The 20,950-nt window shown below is 46.6% G+C and overlaps 1 protein-coding gene across 1 annotated transcript in view; it reads left to right on the top strand.

Annotated features, from left to right (window-relative positions):
• Positions 1-3,227: 3,227 nt before the first annotated feature.
• LOC141084885 (phospholipase A2 inhibitor gamma subunit B-like) overlaps positions 3,228-20,950 on the top strand; it is a 51,567-nt gene continuing 33,844 nt past the window's right edge. Inside the window, exons 1-2 of the mRNA XM_073569840.1 lie at positions 3,228-3,319; positions 4,418-4,534. Of these exons, the coding sequence (XP_073425941.1) occupies positions 3,271-3,319; positions 4,418-4,534 (166 nt within the window). The 5' untranslated portion in view covers positions 3,228-3,270. The remainder of the gene's footprint in view (positions 3,320-4,417; positions 4,535-20,950) is intronic.

Below are 20,950 nucleotides of genomic sequence, written 5' to 3'. Positions count from 1 at the left end.
GGATTAGTATAGGATAGGTGTCTTATAGACATTTCTTCATTACTAAGCTGTGGGCTTAATGTCACCGGACAATACAAAGGTGACATCAACCTCACAAATATGAACCCCACTTGCCACTAACACAACACAAGTAGGACAAGCTGGGCAAAATGCCAGAATTGGCGCATCCTTAGATGCATCCTTTTGGGGTGGCTGCGGGCTGCTATTTTTAGGCTGGGTGGCCAATATCCATGTCCCTTTATCATATAAAGAATACCAGCCTCCAGCTGTCTGCTTTAGCTTGGCTGGTTGTCAGAAATGATGGGGAATGGGATCCCATGCGTTTTTTTTAATTATCTATTTAATTAAAAAAAGTGGGAACCCATCTATTCTTGATAACCAGCCTTGCTAACGCTGACAGATGAGGGTTGCAGCCTGCAGCTGTAAGTTTTGCCTGGCTGGTTATCAAAAATACAGGGACATCCACCTCATTTTTTTTTTTCATTTATAGCGCAGGCACCAGCTGTGGAATACTTCCATCAGCTGCCACCTGTTCTTGCTGCTGCTAGCAGTAGCAGAAGTAGGCTGATGGGAGCATTAGTCCAATCAGCGGACGCCTGTGAGCAGAGGTAAATTTTTTACCTCCGGTCACAGCTGCACCTCACACTGCCGAGGGAGCTGCAGTGCTTTGACTGGTGGTAACGATCTTACCACCAATTAGAGTCACTGGTATTTCTCATGCTGTCATGCAGATAATAGCATGGCTAACACCCAGTGTTCAGGTGACTGTAGCACGGACTTCTTGATGAAGTCTTTTCGGGGTCCAGGCTCAAACAGAAGGTGTGGACCCCAAACTTTACTCTTTGGATTGGCCCATCTTTAAATAATAGCTACACTAAGAGTTTTTGCAGAGACAACGGTAAGAAAGGGTCAAATTCTAGAGATGTTTTTGAGATGTAGGTGACTCAATGTGGAGAGTGAAGGAAAAATCATCTAAATCAAACATGACACCAAGACAGCGAGTTTGCTGCTGGAGAGTAATGGAGGAACCACACACAGAAATAATGTTATGTGTCCTTTATTTCCCTACATGTTCTATGTTACATGTATGACAATTTGATGAATGTTCAACTCTTTCACACTGACTCAAATTATATAACGAGTTCATCTGTGCAATATTTATATTTCTGCAAACAGGATCGGCAAAGACATCAGCACCATAGTAAGCACAGAGGGCGCCTTAAAGAGGACTTGTCACTGGCTATAAATATGTATTTTTTTTTATTTGTCACAATTGCCGCTGTTCTCCTGAATCCGGCGTTGTTTTGCTTTTCTTCCTGTTCCTCTGCATTCCTTGCATCTAAATACAGCCTTCTTTAAGACAACCGAGCATGGTCCTAAAAAAGTCACGCACAGAAAAGAGTTGAGGGCCACTCCTACTTGGACAAAGTTTAGCTTTATATGCAGGGAATAGGAGGCCATATCTCAGGAATGGAGGGGAGAAGCAAAATAAAAATATTGCTGGATTCAGGAGAACAGCGGCATTTACACAAGGGGAAAAATACATATTTATGGCAAGTGACAAGTCCTCTAAAAGTCCCCCACAAAGTCCAAATTAAAGGAAATCTGCATCTTTTATTTTTATTTATTTATTTTATTTAATTTTAAGATACAGTCAGACACAGAATCATTGATTTCTGCTGTTTTGACTTGTTGATCGCAAGAAAGTGCAACTTGTGATGGATGACATAACTTAATGTATTTATGGAAGGAATCTCAGTGCAGCTCATTTTTCCCCCCAGCAGGTAGCTCTTTGTCAATGCGGAGTAACTAACTTTGTGTGCACTAGATATAGTGATGCAGTATGAATTTTGGAAGCGTCTAAGGGAATTTTTGCCCCTTCATCCAGAAGATAATTTGTGATATTGTGTGTTGATGAGAGGCCACACTGATACATACCATAAGTGTTGGATGGAGCTGAGGTCCGGGTTCTGCGTGGCCAATCATGTTCTCCAACTCCATGTGATGAATGTGGATCATCCTGCTGAAACTTTTGGGGTATATGCGATCGGAAGGTTGCAGCCATTGACAGATGGCAGATCCACTTGTCATTTAACTTGAGTGGTTCAGATTCATTTTCACTTGATATGGAAGGAGATAAGAGTGCCTTGTTTGGTTTCCATATGGCTCTAATCTCAGCTGCTCCTCCTTACTGCCACTCCCTTCCAATACTTAAACTCACTCCTAGTTCTCTCCTTTACTGGTTTTAGGTTTTTTATGCTGACCTCCCTGGAGAAGTTGTTCCAGTATACGTTGTGGAGTTCCAGTTTTTGTTTGATTTCTCCCTGTTTGTCGCCCTCCGAGTCTTCCTACTTTAGTGGTAAGACTAGTGTCTTACTACCCTACTCATTAGTAAGGACTAGCTCAGGTCCAAACAGGGCTTAGGCACATGATCGTGAATGGGGGAGTCATCTAAGGATGGTAGGCAGTGTTTAGGGATGTCCCTTCTCTAATTTCGCTTTCCAGGGCATCTTATATCTTTTTCCCTCATTTGCCCCGCATGCTGGGCATTTTCTTGCTCTGGCATAACAACTCCATGTCTTTATGGACCTTGTGTACTGGGGAACAGATAAAGTCATGGGGAACAGAAAAAGGTCTTCTCAAAACTGTTCCTACAAAGCAGAAACTACAATTGTCCACAATGTCTTGTGCTGAAGATTAAGATTTCCCTGAGGACAACCCCTGAAAACAAGGCCCTAGCATTATCCTCTTCTACCATCTGTACAGGGGGCACAATGCAGTCAGGGGGTAGCATCCTCCTGGAATCACTATACACAGACTCTTTCATCAGATGCTGATAGAAAAGTGTGATCTGTGACAGTGTCCAGTGGTGGCATCTTTACACCACTCCATTCGACGCTCAGCATTGTGCTTGGTAATGTACGGCTGTATAAGGCTGTTTTTCTAGCTGCTATGACATTGTTTGTATCATTAATACTATGTGAATAAATGACTTTGCAGAGACATAACAGTTTTCCTTTCATTCCCCTTGTAGTAATTTAGTAATTATGCCCCTTTCGATTAGCTTTGCTGCACCTGTGAAGGGTTACTTAATATTAAACTAAGATGAGCAGTACTACATTGTCCGAAGTTCATATTTTATACTCCATCAACCCAACCTCATTACAAAGAAATAATATAACTGGGAACAGGTCTAGCTAATGTTTACCTAGAGAAACTATAAGACCGCGGTCAACACATGAGCCTGCGGCTGACAAAGGATCGGACACCATGAAGCTGATCATGCTCCTTTGGGTTTTCTCACTTTTCTGGGGACAAGGTGAGTGAAAAGATTAGTCAGTAATAGTTTTAGGGGCAAAAAAAACTTTGAGCAATTGCATATTAACCATTTACCTCTTTCAGACCAAGACTGGTAGAGAAGATAAATATTAACCTTTTCATTGCCTTAGCCCACCAAATAATCAATAAACTATGCTCCTGTGCCTAAAAGCACCTTGATATGTCTTACAGTGCAAAAAGCCTGCAAATAGCAGCCTAGATCTCAGCTTCCTGGACCCTTCTGGAAATGAATTGAAGATGTAGGATTAGGTGGGACGTTAAGCATAGATCCATCTAATGTTGGGCTGGGTTACTTTCCTTCTAGTTTTTTACTTTTGAAAGTGCTATATAGTTTAGTTTTTTAATATATCGCCTCCTACGGAGCAAAATTAAATAAGAAACTTTGAATAAATCAATAGTACAAGCAAATATAAGGAATTTTCTAATAAACCTTATCAGAGAAACCTATTTTCTCCACTTGTCAGACACCTCTTCCCTTCCCGTCTCCTAAACTCACCATTCACTATAGGAAACTATTAAAATACATCCTGTTCCAAAATTGTCCACCGTCAGCTCACGCAAGGATCAGATTACAGCTGTTTATGGATGGGGAGCAGAGTGTGAGCGAGAGCGGCACAAGGATGGAGGTTTGCATTTCATTTCTAGTAAATATTTATTTAGCTCTAGTGCTGGATTCACAGCTGCACAGCTCAATGCTGCTGTATATAGAGACAGAAGAGCAGGAATCCCTCATTTCTGTGTGCCCTGCATACGGGAGACATCATATCAGTTGATGTCTACCTACTAGGTCAGACAAAAGGAAATTAGAGATAGAGACTGCAGAAGGGAAACTGGTGTAAAACGCAGGATACAAGTCAAATAAAGGAAATAAATAGTGTTATCCCTCATACAATATAGGTTATTGGAAAAGTCACCTGAAATGACAGGTATATCAAAAATATTATCTTTGTATACAATGTTTTTAGTGCAGGAATGGAAATGTTGAGCGAAGATCTTGATAATTTGTCTCCGTAAAGCACCTTTAAATGTAGAAATACAAAGTAGATTGGAATGTACAATATTTTTTTTTCTTGCTCAGGTTCTTCGCTCTCATGCACCGTGTGCCTGGTCCAGGGTGCGACATTCTGTACTGGGAATAACGTCACCTGCCCTCCCGGGAGGGTGTGCGCCTCGACACACACAATAAATGTGGAAGGTTTGTGGTACCCAGGTCATTGACTTATGGCAGGAAGTAATGTTTTCTGCAAAACTTAAGTAGCAGTAATAGTATAGATGGTGTATTTATAATAGTAGTAGTATTTGTCCTAATGCAAATCTGATCAGGTTGGGACTGTCTCACAGGAGAACAGATAAATCCACTGGTAGGCCCCTGTGAAGGAGTGGTAATGAGAAGTGCTGTTACACTTGATTCACAATTTGCAGAAAAAGGTATAATCTAGTCATTCATTAAACAAACTAGCCAAAATCAATATTATATAGAAGGAAGTGTAAATCAGGGTACTAGAGTCAGGGTATTTTTGCATGTAGCTGAACAGTGAGCACCAAAAATCAATGTTACTGGTGGACTTTTTCCAACCCAATCAAATGCAACGGACGCTGAATATCAGGGATGAGGCAAGAAATCTACTTTATCTTTGCCTAATTATACATGTGCAGAGCTCTGGGGAAACCAACTCAGCCTTTGTCAAGGGTTAAAATAATTTTATCTAAAGGTACTGTCACACTTAACGATGCACCAGCGATCCCGACCAGCGATATGACGCGGTCAGGATCGCTGGTACATCGCTAAGTGGTCGCTAGTGAGCTGCCACACAGGCAGATTTCACCAGCGACATCGCTGGGGTCGGGGGTCGCTACTTACCTGTCACACTAGGCGATCCTGACGTCCTCCCGCCCGGCTCCACGCTCGTCGCTCGTCGCTCGTCTCTCCACAGGAAGCGCCGCAGGAAGCTGACGAGAAACGGCCCAGGACGCTCTCGCGCGATCAGCAATAACCAGCGAGGGAGCGGGTCGTAGGAAAGTATCAGACACAGCGATAGCCCTAGCAATATCTCTATAACGTCACAAGTTATAGCGATATTGCTAGCGATATCGCTTAGTGTGAAAGGCCCTTAAGACTCTAGAAATGATGCATTGATTGTGGGGATAGTAGCAGCGTTACTGATCATGGAAGCATTATGTTGTCAATGGTGTGAGGTAGACAGTGGCAGATATAATAGTGACAGAAGTTGTAGTAAAAGTTGTAGAAGCGAAGATCAGAGTTATTAGTAGAAATGATGGTAGGAGAAGTAACAATAAAGTGATCAGTAGTGTGCTTGGATGGCAAAACTAGAAGATAAGAAATAGTCACTGAAGTGAAAAGAGCAATAACTAGAGTTGAGAGACTTTTGGATTTTTAGGGTCGAGTTTCGTTTCGTGAAACCGGACTTTTCCAAAAGTCGGGTCGAGCAAGATCGGCCGATTATAGGGAAAAGTCGGGGTCGTCCCGAAACACGAAACCCAATGTAAGTCAATGGGGAAGAAAAGTCGGCAGTGAGAGGAGGACAGGAAACACACCTACAGCGCCCATTTGAATGCCAAAAGCATCAATTCTTCTTACTTAAGCTTGTCAACCTTAATTAACTTCATAATACAAGTTACGCACTGAAAAATGGGGGTTATTTGGCTAAAGTTGTGGGGGGTAGGGCTGGCTCCAGGTTTTCCTTTGCCCTGGGCGAAAGAGCGCCCCTTTAACACATACCACAACTCATCATGCTCCGATACGGCAGATAAATAGCGGTATAGTACAATGAAAAATACCTCACTTTTTACATCTCATGACGAGGCCCATCTATTTCTCCATACAGAATCATTGGTCCCATATAATGTTTGAAACAGTATATGATGAGCTCCACATAATGCTACAGTATATGTTGGTCCCCATGGATGAAGCTCCACTGTCTTATGGGCCCAAATAATGCTCCAAACATAATGGGCCCCATTTCTAATGCTCTAGTGTATAATGGGCCCTGTAAATGCTGCTCCAGTGTCTGATGTCCACCTTTGGAATGTTCCAGTGTATGGTGGGCCCCATCTATCATTCTCCAGAGTATAGTGCTCCCCAAAAATTGCTGTCCCAACATTGAAAACAATCAAATAAGTCTCCTCGCTAGGGAATCCCTGTACTAGTCTGGACTCCTCGTCGTCCCCATCTTCCATCTCACTGCACAGTATTTCAACCTTGCAAGTGCTGTGATCCTGAGCAAGCAGGGGGGGCCCACTCATTGGCGACGGCACTGGCACAGGGCCCCTGATAGTTCGGTGGTGTGTCTGATGGCGGGTGGGCCAAACCTGCACTTTCATCTGCAGCTTCCTCTTTGTCACCATGTAAGATGGAACTGTATATGGGACGGGTAACCTGAGTTTCATCAGGGTCAGATTCAGGCCGTGTAGCGTGCGAGGGGCATGTAGTGGTCTGGGTCAATGTACCAGCAGATTCATCGAGCAGTGGCTGGGCATCAGTGCACTTGTGTCGCCCCCAGGAGTACGGTCGCCACAGTGGCATTACCTTCCTCCTAGGGAGTGTGATGTCATGCTTGGGAGCAACGAAGGATCTCTCTAGCAGGTTAACTGATTGGGTGGCGTTATTCCCACGAGTCATGACCCTCCAAACAGCGTTCATGAAGGCAAAGTGTTTGTTTTACGTGGGCAGTATGGTTGCAAAGCTGAAAATTAAAGTAATGTCCAGAAGGGCACCACCAGGAGTGGAGCCTACGGTTAAATTCGACTCCACCTGGGAAACCTCAACCATGAAAGCTACAGAACAGATGCACACATTGCAAGCTTAATTCCGTTAACGAACGAGACTCCGTCATGCCCCGCGGTCCGAGTCCGGCTTACTAGAGGGACACGTGAGGCTCTGGCACATGAGATTGGCCAATAACTGGTGTGTCATGCCCTTACATGTCCGTGGCTGCATGTGCGCTACACTGAAAAGGCCAGCGTTTGTCACTTACTGGTGCAGATAACCCGCTGAACAACGTTAGTGATGGGGATCACTGATTACAATTATTACCTGCGAACGATGATTTCCCAGTAAGTGCAGGTCAACCGCAGTTCCGGAATTAGGCCTAACTGTCATTCCTGAAAAAATGAAAAACTTACGTGTGCAAACCACAGGTGCTGTAGCTTGCTTAACAGCTCGCCAGCCGTTCTCAGGCCCAGTATGGATTACACGTGATTGCACAAAGGTGAGAAAGGGTACCGTATCCCCGGATAACATGTATGGATAGCGTACACATTCAAAATATATGTCTATACATCAGGAGGCAGGCTCACACGGTGTTAGGCCCAGTATGGATTGCACGTGATTGCACAAAGGTGAGAAAGGGTACCGTATCCCCGGATAACATGTATGGATAGCGTACACATTCAAAATATATGTCTATACATCAGGAGGCAGGCTCAGACGGTGTCAGGCCCAGTATGGCTTGCATTTGATTGCACAAAGCTGAGAAAGGGTACTATATCCCCGGATAACATGTATGGATAGCGTACACATTCAAAAGATATGTCTATACATCAGGAGGCAGGCTCAGACGGTGTTAGGCCCAGTATGGCTTGCACGTGATTGCACAAAGGTGAGAAAGGGTACCGTATCCCCGGATAACATGTATGGATAGCGTACACAATCAAAAGATATGTCTATACATCAGGAGGCAGGCTCAGACGGTGTTAGGCCCAGTATGGCTTGCAGGTGATTGCACAAAGGTGAGAAAGGGTACCGTATCCCCGGATAACATGTATGGATAGCGTACACATTCAAAAGATATGTCTATACATCAGGAGGCAGGCTCAGACGGTGTTAGGCCCAGTATGGCTTGCACGTGATTGCACAAAGTTGAGAAAGGGTACCGTATCCCCGGATAACATGTATGGATAGCGTACACATTCAAAATATATGTCTATACATCAGGAGGCAGGCTCAGATGGTGTTAGGCCCAGTATGGCTTGCATGTGATTGCACAAAGGTGAGAAAGGGTACCGTATCCTCGGATAACATGTATGGATAGCGTACACATTCAAAATATATGTCTATACATCAGGAGGCAGGCTCACACGGTGTTAGGCCCAGTATGGATTGCACGTGATTGCACAAAGGTGAGAAAGGGTACCGTATCCCCGGATAACATGTATGGATAGCGTACACATTCAAAAGATATGTCTATACATCAGGAGGCAGGCTCAGACGGTGTCAGGCCCAGTATGGCTTGCACGTGATTGCACAAAGGTGAGAAAGGGTACCGTATCCCCGGATAACATGTATGGATAGCGTACACATTCAAAATATATGTCTATACATCAGGAGGCAGGCTCAGACAGTGTCAGGCACAGTATGGATTTGACAGCCCAGACTACACAGCGGAGGAGCAGGGAGAGGTAAAGATTGCTAATGCTGGGGCCCTGCCCAAGCAAGGGGGGCCCACTCGTGGTCGTCGGTGCTGGCACTGGGCCCCTCATAGTACGGCGGTGTGTCTGACGGCGGGTGTGCACCACCACCGTCAGAGACACTTGATTGCACTATGCGGGAGCCTGTGCCAGTGCCCGCGCCCAAGAGTCGGCCTACCCACCTGTCCAGGGCAACGGCACTCGCACGGTGTCGTGCGCTAGGTGGTGACCCCGGCCATGGGGGGGAGGCAGCACAGTTAGGGAGTTTTAGAAAGTGGCATATGTTGATGTTGGACATTCAGCTGATGCAAAAGGCGAAATAGGTCAAGTCCCAGGAAGAGGTGGACCAAAGCAAGCCATTTTTCTGTCACCCTATGTGTCATCAGGGGAAGGTGGGACAAAACCCTTGGAAACCCATGCATGGTTCATTTTAATGAAGGTTAGATCATCCACATTTTGGGTTGACAGACGGGTCCTTTTTTCTGTCAGGATTGATCCAGCTGCACTGAAGACTCTTTCCGATAGCACACTTGCAGCTGGGCAAGCGAGCTCCTGTAAGGCATATTGTGCCAATTCAGGCCAGGTGTCCAGTTTAGCGGCCCAATAGTCAAAGGGGAATGACCTGTGTTGGAGAACATCGATATGGGAGGAAAAGTAGTTTGTAACCATAGTTGACAACTGCTGTCTCCTGTCACTTTCCATCGATGCTGTATTACCAGTTGTGTGAGCGGTACTTGAAAAATCAGTCCACAACATTGTCATGAAACCCCTGTCTCCAACGCCACTTCTGCTGTGTGCACCATGAACACCTCTGCCAAAGTGCCCCTGGCCCGTACGGCTCGTGTGAGAACCATCACCGCTGCTGTGTGCTGGGAATGCCTCAAGCAACCGATTTACCAGAGTTGCTTGTTTATTAGCCAATATTAGGTCAAGGTTCTCCTGTGGCATGATGTTTTGTAATTTGCCTTTATAGCGTGGATCCAGGATGCTGGCCAACCAGTAGTTGTCATCGTTCATCATTTTGGCAATGTGGGGGTCCCTTTTTAGGATCCGCAAGGCATAATCTGACATGTGGGCCAATGTTCCCGGTGTCAATGATGCACTGCGAGTACTGGTTGGAGGAGCACTTTCTGGCAAATCCACATCCCTCCAGTCACGCACAAACCCTGTACCAGACCTTGCCACGCCAACATTTTCACTTGCCCCACGAGATGCATCCTCCTCCCCTAAGTAATCATCCCCATCATCATCCTCCTCCTCCTCTTCTTCCTCCAACTCGTCCAGGATAGGTCCCTGAGCAGACAATGGCTGAATGTCATCAAGGATTCCCTCCACCTCTTCCTCCTCGTCAACATTGGCTGCAGACGCCTGCTCCTTAAGGTGCGTCAGAGTTTGCATGAGCAGACGCATAAGTGGGATGCTCATGCTTAGGATGGCGTCGTCTGCGCTTACCAGCCGTGTGCATTCCTCAAAACACTGAAGGACTTTACAGAGGTCTTTCAGCTTCGACCACTGCACACCTGTCAACTCCATGTCTGCTCTCAAAGTGCCTGGCCGTGTATCCTCCCACAAATGCATTATGGCCTGCCTCTGCTCGCACAGCCACTCCACCATGTGCAGGGTGGAGTTCCACCTTGTTGCAATGTCGATAATGAGGCGGTGGTTGGGAAGGTGGAGCAATCGCTGCAGCTTCTGCATACGAACGGAGTGTACAGGTGACCGGCGGATGTGCGCGCACAGTCTTCGCACCTTCTGGAGCAGGGCTGTTAACTCCAGATAATTTTTGAGGAAGCACTGCACCACCAGGTTCAAGGTGTGAGCCAAGCAAGGTATGTGGCTGAGTTTTGAAAGGGCTATGGCTGCCACAAAATTACGGCCGTTGTCACTAACTACCTTGCCTGCCTCAAGATGTACACTGCCCAGCCATGACTCAGTTTGTAGCTTCACGTACTCGGCCAGCACCTTGGCGGTGTGTCTGTCGCCCAAACACATCATCTGCAACACAGCCTGCTGACGCTTTCCACTAGCTGCTCGATAGGGGGACACCTCGTGTGCAACAGTGGCAGCTGCAGATGGAGTGCTCACACGACTGCGCTCTGTGGACGAGCTTTCGCTTCTGGAGGAGGGTCGAACGCCTACAGCCAGTGCTGCCTATACCGTGGGCTAGGCAGCACTGTCCCACCACCGCTGTCCCCTGTGGACCCTGCATCCACCACATTAACCCAGTGCGCAGTGATGGACACGTAACGGCCCTGGCCATGCCGACTGGACCATGCATCAGTTGTGAGGTGCACCTTTCCACTCACTGACTGCTTGAGTGCATGGACAATGCAGTCTTTTACATGATGGTGGAGGGCTGGGATGGCTTTGCAAGAGAAGAAGTGGCGACTGGGTAGGTCATAGCGTGGTACTGCATAGGCCATGAGTTCGCGGAAAGCTGCGCTTTCCACCAACCGATAGGGCATCATCTCAAACGAGATTAGTTTGGCAATGTGGGCGTTCAAGCCCAGTGTACGCGGATGAGAGACTGAGTACTTTCTTGACCTACTCATAGTGTCTGGGAGGGTGAGCTGGACTTGAGAGCTGCATATGGTGGAAGTAGCGGTGGACAGGGTGGACTGAGAGAGGGTTGATGATGGTGATGGAGTTGGTGTTCTTTCTGATGGCCTAGATTCAGTATTTCGTTGATAAAACAGTGGGATTCCCTGACTGCTGTGGCCTTGCAACGACACTTCAACATTTGCATGCTTTGCTAACCGGTGGGCTTACAGTGGGGGAAACAATGTAGCATTGCTGACTACCTTCTTTGTGATCAGTTGCACATGTGGCACTTGAGGTTTGGTGTTGTGTCCACGCTTGCAAGTGCATGGTGGTTAAATGTCTAAGCATGCAACTGGTATTCAAATTTTTCAGATTTTTCCCTCGGCTAAAGGTCTTTGCGCACTTCTTACAGATAACCTTGGCCTGATCATGAGGATTTTGTTCAAAAAAGTGCCACACTGCACTCTTCCTACTTTGGCAGACATTTTGCGGCCTAGCACGCTGTGATGTTTTGACCCTCTGGACAAGCTGTCCAGCAACTCTTTTGATTTTTGGAACCTGTCTTTGGAGTGCTCCGGGCCTGCCAGATAACAGCTGTTGCGATGTCGATGTCTGCTGTGGATGCTCCTCATCTGAGCTATTGGAAGCAGCACCCTCTTCCCCCAATGGATGCCAATCTGGGTCAACAACTGGGTCATCCATCACCTCCTCTTCAATGTCATGTGCACCTTCCTCTGTGTCACCGTGTATGGTGGTATAGTGTGCGGGAAGGGGCACCTGAGTCTCATCAGGGTCAGAATCTGGCTCTGTACACTGCGAGGACAATGTAGTGCTCTGAGTGAATGTACCAGCAGAATCATCTATCAGCAGCTGTGCATCAGTGCACTCCATGTCAGATTCATCTTGGCCTGGGTAATTCACCATTTCACTTGATAATCCAGGCATGGTATGTGAAAACAGCTCCATGGAGTAATCAATAGTATGGCCTGCGTCATCCTTCAATTTTGGTTGGGGTGAAGGACACAAGGAAAGGTGTGGTTCATGAACATGAGCCTCCAATGACGACTCAGTGCTTTTATTTTTTACAACTTCAGAAGAGGAGGCGATGGAGCTGGAGGCTGAGTCAGCAATGTAAGACAAAACTTTTTCCTGAAGCTCTGGCTTTAAAAGCGGTTTGCCAACTCCTAGAAAACTAAGCCTTCGAGGCCTTGTGGAGCCAGACGATGACGCAGGCTCAACACCTCCTGCATTCGGTCCTATTTTGCTTTTGCCACTACCATCAGATCCACCACCAACACCATCATTATCAGCTGCCAACCCCCGCCCAATTCCACGGCCTCTTCCACCAGCCTTCCTCATTTTTGGTAGAAATGTAGACAAAATCCAACAAACTATATAGTAATGTAAAACAAGGTACAAGGTGTCTATAGGACAGGGGAAATTTTGATTTTCTGCACACACTAGGGGATACTTGACTGGACACTTTTGGATTGTGTGAGGCCCACTGAATATCAGAGCGCTATGTCACAGGCTCGATGGCACAGGTGTGAAAAAAATGACTACAGGATAAGGGAGATTTTGAATTTCTGCACACACTAGTGGACACTGGACACTTTTGGATTGTGTGAGGCCCACTGAATATCAGAGCGCTATTGTCACAGGCTCGATGGCACAGGTGTGAAAAAAGTGACTACAGGATAAGGGAGATTTTGAATTTCTGCAGACACTTGTGGACACTGGACACTTGGATTGTGTGAGGCCCACTGAATATCAGAGCGCTATGTCACAGGCTCGATGGCACAGGTGTGAAAAAAGTGACTACAGGATAAGGGAGATTTTGAATTTCTGCAGACACTTGTGGACACTGGACACTTTTGGATTGTGTGAGGCCCACTGAATATCAGAGCGCTATGTCACAGGCTCGATGGCACAGGTGTGAAAAAAGTGACTACAGGATAAGGGAGATTTTGAATTTCTGCAGACACTTGTGGACACTGGACACTTTTGGATTGTGTGAGGCCCACTGAATATCAGAGCGCTATGTCACAGGCTCGATGGCACAGGTGTGAAAAAAGTGACTACAGGATAAGGGAGATTTTGAATTTCTGCACACACTAGTGGACACTGGACACTTTTGGATTGTGTGAGGCCCACTGAATATCAGAGCGCTATGTCACAGGCAGAAATTGGCTAGTGTATCACAAACTACAAGGTGTATGTAGAATTGGGCAGAATAGGAATCTCCCTAGAGTGTAGGTCTGTAAGAACGGAACAAGTCCTCGACTTATCCTTCCACAGTGACACTCAGATAGCTTCACTGTGGCTGTGATAACAGCCGTTACACGGTACTGTTGAGGAGCGTACACCGCTGTATGGTGTGAAAAAATGCACGCTCAGTACCTCAGCAGGACAAAAAAAAAAATTGGGATTGCTTTTAATAAAGCAGTTTGCAGAGCAGTGGGGAAACAGCAATGCAGCTGTCAGGAAGCCTTAGAAGGCAGCCTAACAACCAACACCGCTGATCCACCACAATATAGCCTCCCCTTGCACTGCACACACAGTGACTGGTGTGTTGTACAGGCAAAATCGCTAGCAGCAGAAGCAGTTTTTTTTTCTTTTTCCCTGCCTAACGCTCTCCCTACAGAATCAGCAACCTCTCCCTATGCTAAGATCGGCAGAAGTAAGATGGCGGTCGGCATTGTGAGGTGCCAAGGGGAGAGGTACTAGAAAACAGGTATGTTTCTCCCCATTTCATTTCATATGTCTCCCTGTACTGATGATGAAGCCAGTTTATTTCACTGTAATCCAGTCCTGGTTTCCTTAGTGATCAGCATGGAAAGGACTGGTAGTTCCCCCTCCACTAATTCAATACAGGTTTTGGTTTCCTGACTGGTCCAGCTGATATAATCAGGAGGAGCTGGGATCTCTCAGTCTATCGTCTGCTGAGCTGGGAGTTGACACAGTAAGATAACATGGACTTGTTTGCTGTTATATAGGTTTATTTTGTAGTTAGTCTGCTATTGTTAGTTAGTGGCCAGACGGCCTTAGACGTTTTATTTCATGTTTGGCATGTGTAACATTGGATAACAAGTGTGCACAATAAATATACCGTGTCCATATTGCTAGTCTGCTGAAGTGACTTCATAGCCACACGCTTGTGCCAAAGCAAAGATCCCCAGCTGAGCTATCTATTCCCCACAAATGGTGTTTCGAATGCTTGCTTCCAGAAGGCTCTGGAGCAGCAACACCAGATGCAGCAAGAGCAGTTGGAGGCAATAAAACAGGCCTTGGTTCGGCAACCCCGAGATGAGGGAGACCGTGCACAAAGCGCTGCTAGTGCGCAGAAAGCCGTACAGAAGACTTTGCTTAAAATGACCGCAGACGATGATGTGGAAGCATACCTCACCGTGTTTGAACGTATTGCAGAACGTGAGCACTTACCACTGGACAGATGGGCTGAGGTAGTGGCTCCATTTCTGAGCGGAGATCCACAAAAAGCCTATTACGATCTGAGTGGAGCGGATGCTATGGACTATATCAAACTCAAAGGCGAAATCCTGGCAAGGCTGGGAGTAAACACGTATGTACGTGCACAGAGGGTGCATTTATGGAATTTTGTGGAGCATCAGCCAGCCCGCTCACAAATGCATGATCTCATCCATCTGGTAAAAAAATGGCTGCAACCGGAGGCTTTAACGTCCGCACAGATGGTGGAGCGTGTTGTTCTAGACAAGTACCTGCGGTCCTTACCCGCTAAGATCCAGAGGTGGGTTGGACAGGGTGACCCAACTACCGCTGACCAGTTGGTGAATATGGTCGAACGCTACAATGCTTCTGAAAGCCTACTCCAAGGGACGTTAGCACCCCACTGGCCCCCCAAGAAATCGCTGGAGAGTCCTGCGAAACCTACTCCATCTTCAAAAGAAGAGAACGTCACGATGAAGGGTAGCAGACCTACAAAGGACTATGGAGGTGGTACGGGCTCACATCAAGCCAGCAGACCTCGTCTGGGATCTCCATCGAGGAGACAAGGGCCTATACAATGTTGGCGATGTCGCGGGCTTGGCCATGTAGCAGCTAACTGCCCAATGACTACAGAGCCAATGGACTGTAATGCTATGAGGCGTCTTTCATTATATGTGCAGTCAGTCTGTGTGGCGGAGACCCTCACGGGAAATGAACAACACGTGTGCCATGTCAAGGTTGACGGTTATAGTGTGAATGCCGTCTTGGATTCCGGCAGTCAAGTAACTTTGGTACATACCAGTTTGGTGGACTCTAGCGCCCTAACGAACTTAACCGTGGGCATTAGTTGCATCCATGGGGATACTAAGAACTACCCCACTGCCTGGGTTACTCTTGCCACGCCAGTAGGGACGAAAAGACATCAGGCGGCAGTCATAAAGTCTATGGGACACAGTGTAATCCTGGGGAGAGACTTTCCCTTATTTTGGGACTTGTGGAACTTCAAAAGTGGCATGAATCCTCTAGTTGAAGACGGTGCTCCGGAGCTAGCCCCTGAACCATTGCAGCAAGACGTCGGAGAACTCATCTCAGAGGAAGTACTAGAATCTGTGGACTCTCCTCTGGCTGTGTATGCAGGCGAGGCAGACCAGCTAGAGGATGTTTTAGAAATGCCTGACCTTGAGGTGGCCCGTGGTAAGTTCGGGACCGCTCAGCACCAGGATCCCACTCTAGCAAGGGCGTGGGAAAACATAAAGGTCTCTGAGGGAAGACCATTGTACCCAGGGGCTCAAAACGAGTTCCCACATGTGGCGGTGCAGCAGGATATGTTGTATCACATAGACAAGGTGCGAGGGGTGGTGGTAGAACAACTAGTGGTACCTAAGTCCTTTCGCCAGGTAGTTTTGGAGTTGGCACATAAACATCCCTTGGGAGGACACCTGGCGGTAGAAAAGACAAAACACCGTATTCTGCAACGTTTCTTTTGGCCGGGTCTAGTGGGAGACGTGACCCAGAAGCCCCTTAGTGCCCTTACCAATAATAGAGGTGCCCTTCGAGAGGATAGCAATGGATATAGTCGGTCCATTAGTTAAATCTGCCAGGGGTCATCAGTACATTTTGGTAGTATTGGATTACGCCACGCGTTATCCCGAAGCAGTGCCCTTGCGGAATGCCAATGCGAAATCAATTTCAAAGGAGCTGGTTAATATGTTTTCCCGCACTGGCATTCCGAAAGAGATACTTACGGATCAAGGGACCCCCTTTATGTCTCGTATACTTAAGGATTTATGTAAACTGCTAAAAATCTCCCATTTGCGTACCTTAGTATATCACCCTCAGACTGATGGTTTGGTGGAGCGCTTTAACAAAACCCTAAAGGGAATGTTGAAAAGGGTGGTGGATAAGGACGGGAGAGATTGGGATGCCCTACTACCATACCTCCTGTTCGCTATACATGAGGTACCCCAATCCTCCACAGGCTTTTCACCTTTTGAGTTGGTTTATGGGCGGTGTCCTAGAGGCCTGTTAGATATTGCCAAGGAGACTTGGGAACAAGAGGTAACTCCTTATCGCAGTGTAATTGAACACATAACACTTATGCAGGACCGAATTGCAGCAGTTATGCCAATAGTTAAAGAGTGTTTAGAGCGCGCACAACATGCCCAAAGCACGGTATACAACCGAGCGGCAAAAACATGAGTCTTTCAACCCGGAGACAGGGTGTTGGTATTGGTGCCTACCATAGAGAATAAATTTCTTGCGAAATGGCAGGGACCATACGAAGTGCTGGAACGAGTAGGTGAAGTAAATTATAAGATACACCAACCAGACAAGAGAAAGCCCGAACAAATATACCACATAAACTTGCTTAAGGCCTGGCGGGACAGGGAGAGTCTGGTGGCAGGAGCTGCCCTTGAGGATGGGCCTCGAGGGGCACCACCTTCTAAGGTAAAGGACCCCCAGGTAGCTCCGCCAGAAGTGGGTATTGCAGACACGCTATCCGAAAGGCAAAAACGAGAGACCAGGGAGTTCATACAGAGGAACGCAGATATTTTCTCGGAACTTCCTGGCTGGACTCACCTAATTAAACATGACATTATTACTGATCCACAGGCGCGGGTACGGCTTAAACCATATCGAATTCCGGAGGCTCGGAGACAAGCCATTGCCCAGGAAGTGAAGAAGATGTTAGAGCTCGGGGTCATCGAGGAGTCCCGGAGTGATTGGGCTAGCCCTATCGTACTGGTGCCCAAACCCGATGGGACTATCCGATTTTGTAACGATTTTCGGAAAGTAAACGAAGTATCGAAATTCGATGCCTACCCGATGCCAAGAGTCGATGAACTGATAGAGAGACTGGGTTCGGCTAGGTACATATTTACTATTGACTTAACAAAAGGTTATTGGCAGATTCCCCTCACGGAATCAGCCAAAGAGAAAACTGCCTTTGTTACGCCCCAGGGATTATTCCAGTACCGAGATATGCCATTTGGGTTGCATGGTGCCGCAGCCACCTTCCAACGTCTAATGGATATTGTCCTAAAACCGCATGGCCAGTATGCATCTGCGTACTTGGACGACATTATTATCTTTAGCAATGACTGGGACACACATTTGTCAAAAGTACAAGCCGTCTTAGACTCCTTAAAAACAGCTGGGTTGACTGCCAATCCCAAGAAATGTACGTTGGGATTGGAAGAGGCTCGCTATCTGGGATATAGCATAGGGAGAGGCGTCGTGAAGCCTCAAGCCAATAAAGTGGAACGCAGAAGCAGAGGAGGCCTTTCAGCGATTGAAAACAGTCCTCTGTGACCAACCAGTGTTGGTTGCACCAGACTTTAAACGGGAGTTTATTGTCCAAACAGACGCCTCTGGGGTGGGCCTCGGCGCGGTTTTGTCTCAAGAAGTAAATGGCGAGGAACACCCAGTGGCCTATCTAAGCAGAAAGCTTACGAGAGCAGAAAAGAACTACAGTGTAGTTGAGCTGGAAGCCCTGGCTGTGAAATGGGCCCTGTGCACCTTGCGCTATTATTTACTAGGTCGCCAGTTTAGGCTAGTGACGGACCATTCGCCCCTAACATGGATGTCCCGGGCAAAAGAAGGCAATGCACGGGTGACACGCTGGTTCTTAGCATTACAAGGGTTTAAATTTTCCGTTGAGCACAGGGCGGGCACAGCGCACAGAAATGCAGATGCGTTGTCTAGAACGCACTGCTTGGTGACTCGTCGTGTCCGACCCCACGGGCTCGAACAGAGGAGGGGGGTGTGTGAGGTGCCAAGGGGAGAGGTACTAGAAAACAGGTATGTTTCTCCCCGTTTCATTCAATATGTCTCCCTGTACTGATGATGAAGCCAGTTTATTTCACTGTAATCCAGTCCTGGTTTCCTTAGTGATCAGCATGGAAAGGACTGGTAGTTCCCCCTCCACTAATTCAATACAGGTTTTGGTTTCCTGACTGGTCCAGCTGATATAATCAGGAGGAGCTGGGATCTCTCAGTCTATCGTCTGCTGAGCTGGGAGTTGACACAGTAAGATAACATGGACTTGTTTGCTGTTATATAGATTTATTTTGTAGTTAGTCTGCTATTGTTAGTTAGTGGCCAGACGGCCTTAGACGTTTTATTTCATGTTTGGCATGTGTAACATTGGATAACAAGTGTGCACAATAAATATGCCGTGTCCATATTGCTAGTCTGCTGAAGTGACTTCATAGCCACACGCTTGTGCCAAAGATCCCCAGCTGAGCTATCTATTCCCCACAGCGTGCATGCCCTTTTATAACCCCTGTGACGCCCACCAAAGCAAGCCAATCACTTGCATGCCCTTCTGAAAGATGGTGGTGACCCCTGCCTATGTCATCACGTTGCCCACAGTGTCCGTGGATCCTGATTGGCTGAAAAAGATCGCAAAACAAGCTTTTGAAACGCGACTTTGGCGCGTAAGTCGCCAACCTCGTGGCCGACCTCATCCTAGGGTCGGGTTTCGTTTCATGAAACCCGACTTTGCCAAAAGTCGGCGACTTTTGAAATTTTTCGACCCGTTTTGCTCAACTCTAGCAATAACAATAGTGGTGTTAGTAGCAGTGATAGTAACAGTAAGGCCGGAGTCACACTAGGGAGAAAAACGGACGAGTTCAATGCGATAAAAAATCGCATTGCTCTCGCCCCACTGTTAATCTATGGGGCAGCTTCCATCATCCGATTTTTTCTCGGCCGTTTTAATCGGGCTGAGAATATCGCAGCATGCTGCGATTGTCACCGATTATCGGACAAGACTTGCCAATGCAAGTCTAAGGGGCCGAGAAAAAATCGGATTACAAACGGACCACAAGTGTGACATGCGAGAAAAGCCGGCAATTCATTTTGCGATACAGTAAAATCACACTGACAGGTTTGATAAAGAAAAGAAAGAATAGATATAGACACATAGAATGCATATATATATATATATATAAATACTACCGTTCAAAAGTTTAGGGTCACTTAGAAATTTCCTTATTTTTGAAAGAAAAGCACAATTTTTTCCAATGAAGCCAACATTAAATGATTCAGAAATACACTCTATATATTGTTATTGTGGTAAATGACTATTCTAGCTGCAAACATCTGGTTTGTAATGCAGTATCTTCATAGGTGTATAGAGGCCCATTTCCAACAACAATCACTCCAGTGTTCTTATGGTACTTTGTATTTGCTAACAGTGTAAGAAGGCTAATGGATGGTTAGAATAGCCTTGCAAACCCTTGTGCAAGTATGTTAGCACAGCTGAAAACAGTTTGGCTGATTAGAGTAGCTGTAAACCTGACCTTTTGAACTAGTTGAGAATCTGGAGTGTTGTGAGTTCATTTTCCCCTTCACCATTGAGGTCTGATGAACTCCCTCTTCTGGTGAAAGAAGGTAGTGAGGTTGATTACCAAGCACCTGAGCAGGATGATGATGACTGGGTGACTGGAATTGCTGACTGGATATAAGGCAGCCGACGCCCTTCTGCCTTGCTGGTGATTTCCCTGAGGGATTATAGGAGACCAGTCTGATTCCTGCTCCTCAAAAGCTAAGTTTTCTGCTCTGCTTTTTGCATTTGTGTTTTGGTTTTGTTTTGCCTTGTTTTTCTGGATTTCTGCCATTCCCTGCTGGGGTGAGCTGAATTCCTTTTTGCTCTGTCTTCAGAAAATACCTGAGTACTGATATAGTCTTTCTGAAGCCTAGCGTCTTCAGGGCTTTTTTCCCTATCAGTCTGTTGGCTCTTGTTTTGATAGGGTTTTGGCGGATTGCAGACAGCAGCCTTTCTATCCTGTCCTATTTAGTTAGCTTTGGCCCCATCATTTGCTCAGCCTATCTTTCTATCTGTGTGAGTGTTTTTTCATCTTGCTTCACCGTCATTATATGTTGGGGGCTGCCTATTGCTTTGGGGTCTACTCTGGGGCAGTTTAGATTTCCCTTTCTGTCTTTAGGCTATTTAGTTCTCTGGCTGTGATCGAGGGGTCTAGGGCACCGTAGGAACCCCCCACGGCTACTGCTAGTTGTTGTTGATAGGCTCAGGGGTCTGCAATCCGATAGCTGCCAACTTCTCTGGTTTTCTGGACTTAGCTAGTATTTCTGTTTTAGCCTCCTACGGTGACTCATTCATAACACTGGAGCATTACATTTGTTGGTTCCATTAAAACTCAAAATGGCAAGA

Source organism: Dendrobates tinctorius, unplaced genomic scaffold (genome assembly GCF_039654945.1).
Source record: "Dendrobates tinctorius isolate UK_male_01 unplaced genomic scaffold, ASM3965494v1 ptg000028l, whole genome shotgun sequence".
Classification (NCBI taxonomy): Eukaryota; Metazoa; Chordata; class Amphibia; order Anura; family Dendrobatidae; genus Dendrobates; species Dendrobates tinctorius.
This window is presented reverse-complemented; position numbering and strand designations above follow the sequence as displayed.